The sequence below is a fragment of the Tachypleus tridentatus genome, chromosome 8 (genome assembly GCF_004210375.1).
Source record: "Tachypleus tridentatus isolate NWPU-2018 chromosome 8, ASM421037v1, whole genome shotgun sequence".
Lineage (NCBI taxonomy): Eukaryota > Metazoa > Arthropoda > Merostomata > Xiphosura > Limulidae > Tachypleus > Tachypleus tridentatus.
This window is the reverse complement of record NC_134832.1, coordinates 122,471,745-122,488,702: the sequence shown is the minus strand read 5'-3', so window position 1 is coordinate 122,488,702 and position 16,958 is coordinate 122,471,745. Positions and strand designations below refer to the sequence as shown.

Below are 16,958 nucleotides of genomic sequence, written 5' to 3'. Positions count from 1 at the left end.
AACTACCTTAAATAGGTAAACCACCTCAAGATGAACAGACCAAAGAGAAGGTTGAAACTAAAGTGCTAATTGGATGGGGAGGTAGACAATGTATACATCCATTACTGGCATCCACTGCCAGCTGAAAATGCCTATCTCCAGGAGAAAAATAAAGATTCCATGGTGAACTTGGGGGTGTGATGAAGTGGTCGAGGCAAGAAATCTATGACCAACTGTCACTCTCTAGTTGTCATGGGAACAGCAAAAAATGGGGAAAAAAACAATAAGAGGAATGGTGAGCTGATTCAAACTGCTTAATGCAAAATAAATCCTGAATTGCATCTGACTGATAAGGCATGTCACAGAACCTCTAGGAGGAGGAAAGGAAGTGGGCAATGAAGAATGGAAAAGGAAAGAATAATGAATAATGAAACATTTCAAAAGAACATTTAGTACCTATTGATTGTGAATTAAGGTAATCCAGCAAGGAAGAAGCATCATCAGTCAAACTTCAATAGGATCCACACCTTCATGGTAGCCACCAGTACTGATGAAAATGGATGATATCAAATGAAGGAAATTCACAAACAGAAGAAACAGGAAAGAGACGAGAAGAATAAGTACCATATGAGGATACAACAGAGAGAGATGGTTGCAAAAGTTGAAAGGATAGACTGCTGTTAGGCTTACATTACCTGAAGCATGGTATTATCAGGATCTGGAGCAAATACATGAAACTACAAAACAGGAGAAAAATGTAAGACCGATGATATATAAGGAAAGTAAAATGACCCCAGTCAAAACTAAGTCTCCACCGAGAAGGTTCCAACAACAAATAAATCATGTACATAAGGCCAGATTTGAGGATGAAGTACAGGCTAAATGGAGAAGAGAAAATGAAGAGTATTGGCAAAAATTCCTCAGGATATCTGTGGAGATCCTCTGAGAGCTAATACAAGAAAGAAAGATAAAGAGAAGGCTATGAGTAAAACTAATAGTATATTTGGAATCTGCTCTTCAAAGAGGTAAAAAAAAAAAAAACAAATCAAATAACTGCTGATAAAAAGATGTATAGTCTACCTGGTGGTAAGAAAGGGTGGCCAGAAGTCTCTATGAGTGAAACAAGCTAACCTCCTTGCAAAAATGTTAAGTTAACAAAACAGCAATAACCCAAATATCAGAGGAGGGAGGAAAACCAAAGGTGTGAAAATAATACATGTAAAGTAGAGGATGAGTTGAAAAAAAATAGATGACACAAATAAAACAGCACAAACTTGAGACAGAAATTCCAATAAGACAGAATCAGGCCTGGGTGAGTCCCAAGGTTGGGAGTGGAAATGATTGGCAAACTCTTGAGGTAGAAAAAATGAACAAAGTCCTCATCAGTCAAAAAAGGCTTAGCAGTTTCAGAAGAAGACATGATGAAGTCCTGGGAGAAATGTTGGACTCTGCAGCATTCGACCTCCTGATGAATGACAGCACATAAATTCATTATCTGATTCCTGAGCCTGAGACCTGTGAAAAATGCTGGTTGCTGTTGTAACTCCCAAAGTGGTGAGGGTAACTTGAAAACGATTGCAGAGAAAAGTTTCACAAAACTCAAGTGCATAAATAAAGTGAAGTGAATTAAATGATAAATATGAAAAAAGGAATCTGGTTGAATAGCTCAAATCAAGTTTAAAAAGAACCACTTCTTGAGAAAAACAAAGTCACACATGCAGCATTAAGTAAATAAAACAACACATCAAAACCGGAACACTGCCAAATAAGAAGTGAAGGTTCTGGAGAGGAGTGTAAAGGGAGTCACATGTGTCACATGAACATGCTATCCAACTGTTGGTTGATGGATGACTCATGATGATTTGCATGGGAGACATGTTGAAATATATTAATTTCAACAAGAAGAGAAGGCAAGACTTGTAGAACGCATAAAGAAAAAGTCAGTATATAGAGTGCAGCAATGAACAAGAATAACTAAGTTTGTGAGTGGAGGTAAATGCCCTATTAGAACTATCCATTTAGGACATTAACAGCTATAACCTGGTCACTTATTACCTTCTCTAATCATGTGTTTTGGTTAATTTTGAGATACTTTTAGTTTTATAGGATGGCAGACAAATGAAAAAAAATATGTTTTGAATTATATATCGGCTAATGTTAATAAATGAAATGAGCTCAAAGGAACATAATGGTAAATCTTAATGTTTGTATAAGATTCTAATATGAGAAGAGAATAAATGTTAAATTAAGACTGCATGAACAAAATAAGGTTATAAAGAATAAACAAGCATTACTAAAAAGAAACTAAAAACATTCCACTAACCTTCTGTTGTGTTGATTAAAGATGAAGTAACCAATGATGTATCATGTCCTAAAGTTATAACCCATGAATGGGGAGGAGACTGTAAATATAAATATTTTGAAATTTTATTAAAGTGGTTTAAAGTAAGTGGGCAGTTGATATCACTAGAACAAGATAATTATTCTGTATATAAAATTGGAAAAATGTTATTGCTGTTGAAGTATGAGAGGAACAGCTACTGTTAGTGAGAAAGTGGGGAAAATGCCCTCTATAAATTATGCTTACAACTCATATATTTTTCATCAACTTAAAAAATTATGCAACCAAGTAAATACGTATACAATGTCTCATAATAGAATCAGCAAATATAAAAATCATAGAAATGTCTTTGCTTTGCTATTTTTTAAATAAAATACTTCACATTAATATACACTATACCATATATTTAACATCTATTATCAAGTTACTGCACTCTGTTGGGTTCCTATTATTCCTATGAAATTTCAGAAATAAAAAATAACACTTTCTATTCTAACTCTCAACATATAACAGAAAATCGTTTGATAAAACAGACCTTTTGATTTTCAAAGAAAAGGAGAAAAAAATAGACAACCCTTCCCTGAATGGCTAAAAACAAAACATTGAAAAACACTGTATCTTTAACTGATAAATAAAATTATATACATTTTACTGTTATAATGTTTTAAAAATTATAACAATGTCCCAAACAAATTCAGTGTGTGTAAAATTAGATGAAACTGATACAAGAAAATTCAACAGTCTAAACAATATTTAAATTATGTCATTTAAGTGAGTGTTTGACCTCATATTATTATACCTGTGACACTCCGTATTTCAGTGTTATTGTTATCTTGTTCACTTTGTTTTATTTCACGCATCGTTCTTAAGAATACAATAGCATATACTGACTATCTCTGAATCCTACAGGAGACAAACTGGTGAATTCTGCATGTTTTTTTATTTGACTACAAGTGATTTAGAAAATTATGATTTATTTAAGAATGTCACACTAGATATAATTTGACAACTATCACTGTATTAGATACATGTTTGAAGTTTGGACTCATTTTTAAGCCTTCAAATCAAAGAATTTAAAGCTCATAATATTTCTTTTTCTCTGTTTAAGTACAAACCTTCATTCAAAGGTTACGATTAGTTGGTTAAGGAATTCAGTTACCCTTATACAAGATATTTTGTTAAGTGATTGTTTGTGATACTGATATGAACAGTGCCCCAAATAATGTGAGATATGTTGAGGTGTAAAAGGCAATTTATTTTAGAATGTGAGTCTACTGAAAAAAATATAAAAAAACTTTTTTTTTTTTTTACACACATACATGCATTTAAATACATTAATTAAACATATTTAAAAAAAAAACTCTCAAAAGAAGACACATAAAAGAGATGCTAGGAAAGCAGGTGGAGAGTATAGTTTCAAAAATAAGAAGTAAAAACATCACACAAGTAAGTTAAAAAGAATATTTTGTACAGTGGTTCAAATTAAAGTAACACTAGTGTATCAGTAGTTTAATTGCATTATTAGACACCCATGTGTCTGATTGCTCTCAGAGGTATAATGGTTTTGAAATGGACAGAACAGGTAAACTGTATGTTTATTTATACTGTGCACAAGGAAGTTCTTACACTTTGTGAACAGGCTGGCTGTGTTGTGGATGAAGTAACAATGCTAGAATGTTGTTCCTGGGTTTTTTGTTTACAAAGGCAGTCAGGAAGCCAATCCGATTGATGGATGAGTTTCTGGTATTCCTTCTGAACCTATAAAAAATGATTAAGAAAGAACCACAATTGGAAAAGAAGTACTGAAAACTCGTGAAACTATATAAAGAGAGAAGGTAAAATAATACAGATACATGGTTAAGACATAAAAAACAAGATTCCTTATAAAGATAACATGGACAATTAGTAGAGTGTAAATATATAAACATATAATTAACTAGAACTATTCCTTCTATTTACTGTTATGAACAAAATACTGATGTTATGAGTTTTAATTATTATTTAAAATTAATGAAACGTTTTCCATTAATATCATTACTCACAAAAATTATCAAACAACCAAAGTTAATTTTCCAATTATTACTTTTTTTGATTATATCAGTTATCAAAATCCCATATGATAATATTTGATTATTTGAATATAATAAATTAGTTAGCTTTATGATTAATCACTTAACAAATTCCACTAATTGTCAATCTCTAATGAGCACTAATTACATTAATGATTAGTATATCCAATAATCAATGAAAAATCAACTAATCTTAGAGTTTCCAATTATTATTATTATTATTTTTGAGTACTCCAACTATTTAATTCTCATCTGAGAATAATTGATTAATTGAGTGTACTTGATAATTAATTCAATTATTAATCAATTTGTGGGAGGGAAGAACAGATGTAGCTTTCCAAAACATCTGAAGGACACCTCTGTATATGAGAGAATCAGATTGAAAGATCTGAAGAGAGAAACTGCACCAATTCTGATCAAGCATACTCTTTGCACCTGTATAGAATGTGCAAAACATCAGAGTGGAAAAAAAGGAGAAATCTGTGTGGCAGGGAAGGTGGTAGGAAAGTAATCCTAACCAGAGAAAGATAACATAACTTAATCCCACAGTGAGAAAAGTGGATAAACAAGGATGTGCCCCTAGATGTAGAGTGACTAGATCATGGCAGACCATACTCAGTAAGTTAACTACATTCAAACCTTCCTCATGGGGAACAGACATTCATTCAAGAATAGGATGAGGACCATCTTCACCTCAAAGCCCAAAAACTGAGGAACTGAGAACCATTTTCATTCCTGGGTATGACATAAGGATAGGATTAGCTCTTAGCTATCAATTTGGAAATTCGATATTCAATATCAAAATTATTTTATCACATTAAATCAATTCCGTCAATCTTGAAACAGGATGGAACCTTCCCAAGTGGCAATAACACCCCCATAAAATGAGAGAAAGCAAAGGATTGAATTGGAACAATCCCATGTACAACTGCTGTGATCAACAAACAATAACAAAAAATTGAGGGAGGAAGATAGATAACCCAAAACTTGTGTTGGGACTTATGCTGAATGGCTCACTCTAAATTCAACTTCAGACCATGGAGTACCAGCAGTAGGATGAGAGTTCCTAGTCTAAGGGGTGAACTGCATTTTCAATGGCTCAACTTTAATGTTTGTTTAAATGCATCAGGAGGCCATGCCATCCAGCAAAATGAGAGCTCAACTACTCTGGAGGACACATCTCATCTACATCAGCAGAACAGTACTACCCTACTCTTAACTGAATGAATACAGCCATCTTTTTGTGGAACCCATTCAGGAGAATACCTCGACAGCCAACAACCCCATTGGCTTGGAACTGGTAAATGATAAAGACTCAACTACAAGAAGAGGCAAATGTGAAAATGAGTTAAGAGAATGGAGGAATGTTGTGTACTGCAACGAATGATCACAAAACCCTATTTTGAAAATCAGACCATACTGATTTATTAAATCAAGGTATGGCAGAGACAGACAGCTATCCACAGCTGTTTTACCTATAAAGTCCATTGATAGTATGGTTCAGAACAGACACTGATATAAAGCAAAATATTTCACGTTTATTCAAATACAAACAATCTTGTGAAACATTCCATCTTAATGGTGAAAGCTTGAGCCAACATGATTGTGCAGTGTGGATTTTTAGTTAAAGAATACCTGGTCAGGCACCACTTTCCAAAGAGTGGGAAGTATGTGAGAAAAAGTAGATAAAGGCTCCTGAAAAAAAGTATGAATAAGTACTTGCCTGTTACAGTCATAAACAAAATCTGAATCACAGCCACAGGTGGTAGAAGAAGCCCTAACAAAGAGAAAACTGTGATCTGATGAAAACAGTGGGAGATAAATGTACTGGGAATGGTCAACATGTCAGACTGCAGAATCTCCACTATTGGACAATGAAGGCAAGAAGTGAGGGCAATATTAAGGGGTTGGATTAGATAGAAAGACAACTGGAACCAAGGCATTGAGGAATAGGCCATGTAAACCACAAGGCAGGTGCCAGTGGCAAGGGTAGAACATGAAAGATCATGGTGGAAAGATAATTGCAAGGGGATCAAAAGTCATTAACATATAACCCAAAAGGGAGCATTATGGGCTAAATAAGAATAAAGAACCCCAGTGGAATACAGAAGAGTATCCAGACCTGGTTGAAGGTAAGGATGGGATTTGAATGGAAGGTAAAAAGGATAATGGGGAACAGCACCTCCAGAGCCACTGTGGTCTTCAGAAGGATTGTCAATTTGTTTCTTTTTAAATTTTACCCAAAGCTACATGAAAGCTATCTGTGCTAGCTGTCCCTAATTTAGCACTATAAGACTAAAGGAAAGTCAGCTAAATCACACTGCCAACTCTTGAGCTACTCTTTTACCAATGAATATTGTGGATTGACAGAAACATTATAACAACCTCACAGCTGAAAGAGCAAGCATGTTTGGCATGACGAGGATTCAAATCCACAACCTTCAGATTAAGAGTCCAGCACCCTAACTGCCTTACCATACTGGGCCTTCAGAAAGAAGGAACAATCTATGATAGACATAATATGTTAAACCCCTCACATAACTGCAAGATCAATGGATTGAGTAGAACCTGAATAACAAGCGAGTGAGGAAAACCAAAGGTTGAGAAGGTTGTACATATAACAAGAATAAACGATCACAAACCTGAGACGTAAATTCCAAAAATACCAAATTAGGACTATGCTGTGAAACAGGGATGATCGGCAAAAAAAAAAAAAATCAAAGTCCTGTCAGCCAGCAAATGTTCAGCAGTGTCAGAGGGAGCCTTGGTACAGTACAGGGATAATAATTAGACCTTAAAACATTCAATCTCCTGACACATAAATGCAGAGAAACTCAATGTGAAAAAAACTCTAGTTATTGGTGTAATCCAGAAAGTGGTATTCAGAATGTATTGTTGAGAAAGATTTCACCAAACTCAAGTAAAGAAACAAAACGTCTTGAATTAACTGATAAATTTGAAAACAAATCAAGTTGAAAAATAACCACTTTATGAGGAAAATAAAGGCAAATGTGCAACAATAAACAAGCAAAACAGCACATTCAAACTTAAATGCTGACAAACAAGAAGTCATAGTTCAAGAGAGGCATATATATGGTGTTACATGGGTCATATAAGTATACCTATGCTCCTACTGGTGGAGAGGTGATGTATGATAACTTATGAGACACATTAGAATTGCTCAATTCCAACAAGGGTGGGAGCGGAAGACTTGTGGCATAGGTAAGAAAATATTTCACAGATAGAGGGCATTACTGAACAGGAATACTGATCTTGTGAGTTAGGAAGGAAGTATTATATTGGAAAGATATGCAACAGAATTAAAGACATATGACTCGTTGGTACTGACAGTTAAGCAATATAGGTATAAAAAAGTACAGACAATTAAAAGGTATAGGTAAGAGGTTGAATTATCAAGGTCTATACTGTAGCCACAAGTAGTACAAGTAAATATACAATTATACAAAGGCAGGAGTATTTACCATAAACACAGTTAGCTTTAAATATTTGAATATGATATGTATCACGTTTTGTAATAATATTATAGTACGTAATTTTTTTATATTTAAGCTAGATAATAATTCAGAATTAAGTTTACTTGACAAAGTATTCTTGTGAAAAGACTTTACTTTCAGGAAAGTATATTTTATTAAAAATAATATATAATGCAATATTGTACACTACATTTTAAATATTTTAAATTTTCATTTGTTAGATGTAGCTAATTATGAAATATATCTAAAAAGTTCATGAAATTCAAGATTTCTGTACCTAGATATTTTGTGCAGTATGTATGGGTAAGGGTAAGATATATATATACATGAATCAGTGAAGCAATTAGTTTAGAGGTACATATGAGTGATACAGTCCGGTGTTAGTAGTGAGAGTTATCACATATATTCAGTTACTAAGTGAAGGAAAAATTTATAAGTTAAGCATATTTCCTATTAGCTTTGGAGTTTCTATTACAATGTTGTTTGCAAAGTTAGGCCTACAACTTGTGTCAAAGGAAACACAGCCTGTAGCAAAAGTTATTGACTAAATAAATGAATTCATTATCATTACATGGACTAGACTAGGCATCATATTTACAAAATAATACAAGATTCTCACCCAAAAATAGAACACGTTACAATAGTATTATACATGTTCTCCTAACAAAAGATTAAAATTAGTCTAAGTAGAATTGTGTTATCAAGAGGAATCTTAGGGCTTGTGATGTTGGCTAAGAATTAACATGGTAGCACCAAACAAACAATTTTAAAATTTACCTTTTTATTTCTGACACAGTGAAAAAGGAAGATGAAAAGCCCTTGCAGACTGTTAAGGATAGTAAATATATATGCAACAATGACAGATTCTTTGTTCAAGTACAGCAGTCCAAAAGTCCAGGTTAAGCCTAACAACACAACAAGTGCCGTTGCTCCCCTAATCCATAACCTATTAATTGAGAACCATTTTTATTTTTAGTGAATCTGAAAGTCTTATAAATTTTCTAAAACTAATAATGTTATTGACATTGAAATTTAATTATCTAAATAAATATAAATCTGAAATCATCAAGCTTGGTAGATGCACATAATATATGGCAAATATTTACATTTAAACTAAATTTCATGCAATAAACATATATTAACTGCAGTAAAATACATATCAATACAATCAAGTCAAACTTATTTATTATGTTCTTTTAACATTTTCAAATGATTAAACATCATAATTTATGAATATTTTTTCTACCTTATCACGCACTGATGGAAAGGATTGTTTGAATGAGGATATGATAGTAATTTTTACAAGCTGGTATGTAGCATAATTTTAAAAGTAAATTAGTGGATAATAGTTTTTGAATTTGTATATGGACGTATTACAGCTTCAAAGTACAGACCAAGGATCATATATCACACTAAAACTGAAAATGATTATAAGAAACTAAAAAAATAAGTAAGGTGCATATTTCTCTACAAATATGACCTGTATCTGATCTATGAAAACTCAATTTTCAAGCAGGTACTAAACTCTGATTTAAACATCTATACTTTTTTGTTATATTAATGACTTAATATCCATCAACAACTTGAATTTTATTCCAAACTTAATTTATTCAAAAGAACTTATAATGGAAAGAACCAATAGCAATGATGTGCATGCATATTACTTATAGTTAGACATTAATTTTATAGAAGACAGAGTACAGTTGACTATATGGTCTACCTTCCTCTAATAATGTTGTTTTGCTAATACTGTTAAAGGGTATTATTATATCTCAATTAAAAATATTTTTAACAGTTTGCAACAATAGTTAATTCTTTTATGGATAATGTTAAGTTGTTTATAAATAAATTTAAAGTTAATGGTTACAAAAATTGGCATATAAAATTTTTTACAGACTTTTTTTAATAATATGAAATTACTTTAAAAATTTTTTTTTGATTATGAAAATTACCTTGTGGGAACTTTGAGGTAATTAGTTATTGAAGGTTTTTTTTAACTTTTGACTGATAAATTAAGTTGGCAAGACTAGTTTCAGGTAACTGGGCTTATGTCAGCTTGCTTGGGTATATACTTAAAAAAATTTTAAAATAAATGGAAGAGGTTGAGAGTTTTAAAACTACTGAGGTAGTGTTTTTAGTCTGATTAGTATAATTTTGTAAATAAAAAGGGATGAAGGTTGGGAGTTTTACCTTGTAGAATTTTTAGGGTGGTTTTGTTTTATTTTAATATTATTTCTAATTATTAAGGGTAACTGCATTTCTACAAGTAGCTGCAGAAAGTGAAAGGCAGTAGAAGTTCAGATGTTGTGGGTATAAGCACTCAACTTTTAACCTTTAACTGATTTTCATAAGCTGTTGGCTACTTTAATATCAGTACCTGATTTGAGTGTTATGACATCAGATATTATTTGTTATGACTTAATGCTGACAACTATGACTGATAATGGAAAATAACTGTTAAACTTTAGTTCTATTGTAATGTTTGTTTTATATTAAGTTAATTGTTGTTTTATAGTGCTGATTTAACCACCTTCTGGCACTTAATGTAACAAATTATTAGAACTATACATACACTATGCAAACATAACTGCATTCCTATTTTTAAAAATACTCTTGCATATACTGACATGACATCACTAAAACTGTTACAGCAATAAATGCAGTTTACATAAAGTGAAAACAATGTAATACTAAAATAATTTTGATCTGGTACATGCTGAGAGTTAAAGCAAGCTTACGTGATTAAAACCTTATGGAGAGATGGGTCTTCAGGATCACTGAGACAAGCATACAATAGAAGTAAAAGTTAAGTGAGACTGTGCAAAAAGTGGAATTATCAAACAATTTGATCCTTGTTATAGAATGTAATTTTCATTAGAAGCATTTTACAAGTAAATAGAAGTGTTATACAAATATTTTGCTGCATAATCCTCTGACCTAAAATATGTTTCACAACAAGACAAGATCAAAAGAATTTTTATAGATGTGTTACAGAGATGAAGAAATACAAATTATTTTAAACGTTTTATCAGCTAATGAAATAAAAAGTGTATCCCATAAGTTGTAACTAAAATTATTTTACATACATAAAAATATAGAAAAACCCAAAGTTGTAAAACAAAAAAAGTTTCTAAACATAAAAATTCATTTTTGAGAAAACTATCTCCTTTACCTATTTCTTTTTAACAACAAATAATAGTGTTATTAATAAATATGATAAATATTTGACTTTTTAAATGACATGTTTAACAGGTTAAAAGTTCAAAAAGTTTTACCTCAGTTTTGTTAATCCTGATTGTTCATTTGCCTTTATGGGTGTGTTCAAGTTTCCATGACGACACATAATGAACACTGCAATGCTCAAGAATACCATATTGGCCTAAGTAAGATTTAAAACAAGTCAACCATGAATACCATACTGGTGTAAGAAAGATTTAAAATAAATCAATCATGAATACCATACTGATGTAAGAAAGATTTACAACAAATCAATCATGAATACCATACTGGCTTAAGAAAGAAAAACAAAACAAAAACAATATTACAAATAAGTCTTTTGGAAAAACTGTCATTCCATAGTAACATTAATTTGAAACTTTCATTAATCTTGCTCTCACTGAACAAATTATTGAGGCACTTTACTTGTAAATTGTGTATTTTAGATTTTTGAAAAGCTGGCAATAGTATTATCAACCTAAACTTTTGGGTTTGAACGTATTCACTCCTAACTTTGAATTGCTAATTATGCAGGGTTAAATAGCCAGCAATTCTCAACTCTCAAAGTTAATATCCCTGAAACTAAAGGTGTAGTTTGTGTGTTCAGCAGTACATCTCAACTTGAATCTTCTGATTCACAACTTAACATGATAACCAATAGGCTAAGGCTAGCGTAACTGCACTTTCTGTAAAAACAATAATCAAAAGGGAATTTGTGGCCTACTTTGTGTAAGCAAATGATAGTTTTCAGGTATTGGTATAATACAATAAGTTAATTTGTCTGGTAAGAAACAAAAATTCACACACACATTTGTTTGCGTTATGAAAGTCTTTAAAGGAAACCTTTATTGTACTCTGTAAAAACAACAACTTACTAGTAAAATTGCAATAACGGGTCCAATAAAACTGAAATTAAAGTAGTTATCATCCTTCAACCAACAGTACTGGTCAGTTCCATAACTATGAGAATCTACTGCTGCAGAAATGAAAACTATAACTGCAGGAACGCCATATCCCAGCAAATAAAACCACGTTACTCGGGACTTTTCTGACTCAAACACTTCAACGAGCATTAAATATAACTGGAAACCTTCTAAAAACATCCACACAAAAGCAGCTAGGAAAAAATAATGCAAAAGTCCAGCCACAATGCCACACAAAACTGGAACAGATGTTTGGTTGATCCCAGCTACAAACAGAACTTCAGCCACCAGGAGACAAAGACACAGGTTTTTGTGGATTGTTGTTCGATCATTCTGCAAGGACCTAGATCATGGAAAAATATATTTTAGTTCCATAAAGTATGAAGTTTTACCCAGACAGTTGTAAGGTCAGTTTTTATCATGTTGCTAAACTTCAAAATAAATCTGTAAGCTCCCTTAATATTTAAACTCGAGGGGCAATATGCAAAAAACAAGCTCTCAATAATAAAGGAAGAACTAATTCAAACCATTTGTTTACCATAACCCCATGATGAAGATTCTGTAGTTAATAAAAACAGTCATTTTAGATAGCAGAATAAATTTTGTGACAAAAATATCTCAATGAAACTCATTTTTATACTGTCAGCACCTAATCAGCTTAAGTTAAATGTATTTAACAATTTTCATCAATCAATTAAAAACTTTTATAATGTTTTCCTTCATGATCTTAATTAACCACTGAGTTATTAATATTAAACTATTTTATACTAGGTATCTATAACAGGAGTTAAAAGCTAAACATGATTATTAATAAACTTAAACATGCCTTTTCAACAAAGATTTAAGTCTGCTGAGATTATTGCCCAGTTCTTCCAGTTTGTAAGAAAATGAAAGATAAGATTCATTTTTAATGTGTATATCTACGTATACAATTAATTTATTTTGTGAGAGTTAACTGTCATTACCTGAAACACTGGAAGGTAATAACTGCAAGAACAAGTGAAATGATAGAAACAGAACAACCAACATAAGTGATCACTAGTAAAGTACTGCTGTTCTCAGTGGGCAACTGAAACAGAAAACAGACATAAATATATAATCACACCTAAAAACATTCCAGATGAACAATTTCATATTTTTACAAAAGTAAATCATCAGTCAGTCATGTGAGAAAAGCATAATTAACCAAATGTAGCAACTAGTTGATTAAAATAAAAGTACATTTATGTAGCATGATTAATGGTATATCTGAATAATACACTTTTTATATATTTGTCTCTATGAATAAATTATAATTTTTTTTATATTATGTTTGTCTGAAAGTTTATTTTATTCATTTTTATTTGTAAATTTTATGTAAAGCTACTTAAGAGCTATCTGTCCCTAATTTTGAAGTGACAGGCTAGAGGAAAGACAACTAGTCAATACCACCCACTATCAATTCTTGAGGTACTCTCCACAAATAAATAGTGAAATTGATCATTACATTACAACTCCCACTCAGTTGAAAGGGTAAGCATGATCATGGATATGATTCACACTTGTAGCTCATTAGACAAGTCATCAGGCCCTCTCAAAAAGGTGTAAAAATTGTAGTTTCTTAACTTATCTGTTTTCTAGTGTCATATATACAAGCTTATAAGTGCTTGGTAAATACTCACCTCAACTGCTTTGATAGTCATAAGGACTGCAAAATGTGTTAGATGGTTGCAGGAACATACAGTGTGAGACATGTTGAAGGATACAACACCACATCCTTGACTAGACCAATCACTAGGAGAAATTAAGAAGATCAATTTTACTGAAAAGTTACATTTTCTAGTTTTGAAACACAGGAAGTTAATCTGAAATTTTAAGAATATCTCAACAATTACTAAACAACTTTTCTGAAATAAGAGGTTTAAAAAATTGTCAATAGGTGACTTATGATTTATTAATACATCTTATAAAAGATGTACATAATACATCTTATAAAAGATACAATTTAACTTGTTAGTACAAACATCCTGTTGTAATAGTCTGATTTGCGAGATGTTACACACATTTTTTTTTTAAATTACCATCACTTTACAATCAGTTTCTAATTGGTTTTCGTGCCAAAGCTACGTTTATATAAATAAGTACAGAATAAATTAACCAAGATGTTCTTGAAATTCCTCCAGAAATACAGAATTACTGTGGGAATAAAAAATGTTTCAAAACAGCATACACATAATATTCACTCCACTATTATATTAGGTCTATTCTTTCAATTTTCCTTTCTCCAGGGATGATGGAGAGAATTTCCTAAAACCACAATAACTCAACAACAAGTAGTAAATAGAACAGCAGTCTAATCTGAATGTTTACTTCTTTGATAATTAAAACAGTTTTACTGTAGTATGTGCACTTAGATCTGTAACAAAAGTAATTCATTATATATTTAGATTAATAATTAAATTTGTAACTAAAATGTCAGCAAGTTATTTAACTTTAACTATCTCCATAAATTGTTTATAATTGAAAATATTACACATAAAAGCAAGTGATCTGTTGATATGAAAGTTATGACTTTAAAACCAGCATATTTTTTTTTATATTTAATACTATCAGAAACACAGTCAAAGAGACACATATACAATATGTACTAATTGTAAAGGCATAACACATTTTTTTCAGAAGCAAAGTAATAATTAGTACCTCGTTTCAAAATCCCAAAAGACACAGCGAGGATCTGTAACATTTTCTTTTTGTAAATTTACAAATTTTAAGATGATGGGTTCAGGAAGATGTGCAAACTGCACGTTTCCAATGGACACGGATACAACGTGGCTGTTTACAACCTGTTTTATTTTCTCTGATGTAAATTCTTGCTGGCCCTGAGAAGGGCTATGTTGTGGAAATGGCAAATGTGATTGAAGGATATTTTCCATATTATTGTAAGCCATGAAAATGATACTAACATATCCTGAAAATAAAAAAAAATAAAAAAATGAAGTTACCATGTGAGAAATAAGTTATGCACAATAAGTTTCAATTGTATTGAAACTGTTTCAAGGTTACTGTAACATGATATAAACATAACACTAATTACTTAAATGTTAATCACAATTTTTCAATCGCAACATGTATAACACCATAAATGTATGATAGAAAACAATATAAGATATACAAAGAGTATGTTCTAAAATATTTTGAAAGTTTTATCATGAAATAGAGCAGCAACTAAACCTTGCAGCATTTTATGTTCTTCTCTGGGCACAGATAACTACAGCACAAATTACTGTCAATTTACCTTCCACAGTTATTTGATACATTTAAGCCTCTTCCAGTTGAAACCTTTCTACCTAAATGAAGAACTCTGTTATTGAAGACAAAGGTAGCTGATGATAAAAACTTTGTTGAATCTAGTGTCTCAAAAGTACCAGAGAAGGACTGTAATCCTAGTTTTACAAAGTTGCTTTGAAAATCCTTAAACTTTTCAAACTTTAATGTTTTATGGAATTGTAAAACTGCTTAATTTTACATATTATGAGGGTGTAGTAAATTAAAACACTTAAAAATATACACAAAACTATACAAGTAACACAAAGACTTGCACTGATGAGAAAGTTATAAAGAACTGAATAAATTAATTGTGTAAAGATGATATTTCCAGTAAAAACCCTTCATTGGATCCCCAAACAAATGTTAAAGGGCAGACACTTAAATTTAATTTTTGTATCTGCTTAACCCTATCACAACTAGTCAGGGTTCAAAAGCCATATCATCATGTTCACTGACTTGCATTCAAAGGTTTACTGAATTACTATTTTAGCACTTTATGTCAGTAATTTGGTATCAAATTGTAAATTATAATACAAATTTTAGAATTAATTTCTTAGTTTAAAATACACATCTAAATATCGAATTTAGTGAGTCGCATGGTATGTTGAATGCAGCACTGTTTCAAATTATATGGTTGTGATGTCAAAATACTAAGTATAATTTCATATGAATTAGGTATTCAAACTACCAATTTTGGCAAGCTGGAATATAAAATAAGAAGCTCATATCTTTTTGTTTTGCTGAGATGTAGCTTATATACTAAATCAAACAGAGTGGCCCCAGTTGGTCACCTCTTTTCATTTTTGGAAACAGTCCCTTACATATACTTACTTTAATATATAGCATGTGAATAACCAATCAACAGCTTTGAATGTGCCCACAGTGCTTTTCTCAGCCATTTTAATGTGTTAGAAGTCACTTCATTCTTTTGAACCAAGATCAGATTTTAAAGAGGCAAGTTGTGTCTCTAGTCTGCTCAAAATTTCATATCTTTTTTACACCTAAATACAGCTCAGTTACTAGGCTTGATTAATTATAGTGCAATTCTATGCTATTGAAATAACAAGTTATGATTTTTTGGTTATTCTACAGTATATATAAAACCTGAAAAAATATTTTGTTTCATATCCTCAAATTTTAAAAGACTTAGCACCCTATGTTCAGCAGCAAATGTGTACAAATGTCATAGCTAGAAGAGAAAATTATTTGCTTTACCTCTTAATTTACTGTTCTATATTTTAAGAAAAACAAGTTTAATACCACATTTATAAGTAGCAATAATCTATATAAACATATATTGTATAATAATTGAAACGTGACTGTGTGGTACAAAATAGTAGTCTACTAAAACACAGCCAAGACAGGATTGCTTTATGAAGACTAAAGGTCAGTTTTATATTATTTGACAGTGTAATGTGAGCATATATGCAATGAAGCAATGCAGGTTATGTAATGTTAGCCAGGCATGACTGGGAGGTCAATATAATAAATATAAAACATTATTAGACTTAAGCTATTTGGAATTATTTTTGCATTGTAATCAGTAGTTATTCTAGACCAAAGCAAAGGATAATTTATATTTACTTTCTAATTTTGTTATGGTGGTTATGAGGTCATGAAATTGACAGTC

At 31.4% G+C, this 16,958-nt stretch overlaps 1 protein-coding gene across 6 annotated transcripts in view; it reads right to left on the bottom strand.

The window, feature by feature from the left end:
• The window catches only part of LOC143223373 (adhesion G protein-coupled receptor L3-like), a 121,049-nt gene that overhangs the window by 7,420 nt on the left and 96,671 nt on the right, over positions 1 to 16,958 (bottom strand). For 4 of the 6 annotated variants that reach the window (XM_076451275.1, XM_076451274.1, XM_076451276.1 and 1 more), the window contains 9 exons: positions 14,702 to 14,969; positions 13,684 to 13,795; positions 12,988 to 13,091; positions 11,975 to 12,365; positions 11,159 to 11,262; positions 10,622 to 10,660; positions 8,661 to 8,829; positions 3,947 to 4,078; positions 2,303 to 2,381 (listed from right to left, as the gene is read on the bottom strand). In XM_076451275.1, coding sequence (XP_076307390.1) covers positions 2,303 to 2,381; positions 3,947 to 4,078; positions 8,661 to 8,829; positions 10,622 to 10,660; positions 11,159 to 11,262; positions 11,975 to 12,365; positions 12,988 to 13,091; positions 13,684 to 13,795; positions 14,702 to 14,969 — 1,398 coding nt within the window. The remainder of the gene's footprint in view (positions 1 to 2,302; positions 2,382 to 3,946; positions 4,079 to 8,660; positions 8,830 to 10,621; positions 10,661 to 11,158; positions 11,263 to 11,974; positions 12,366 to 12,987; positions 13,092 to 13,683; positions 13,796 to 14,701; positions 14,970 to 16,958) is intronic. The other 2 variants (XM_076451277.1, XM_076451279.1) reach the window with 1 other exon arrangement.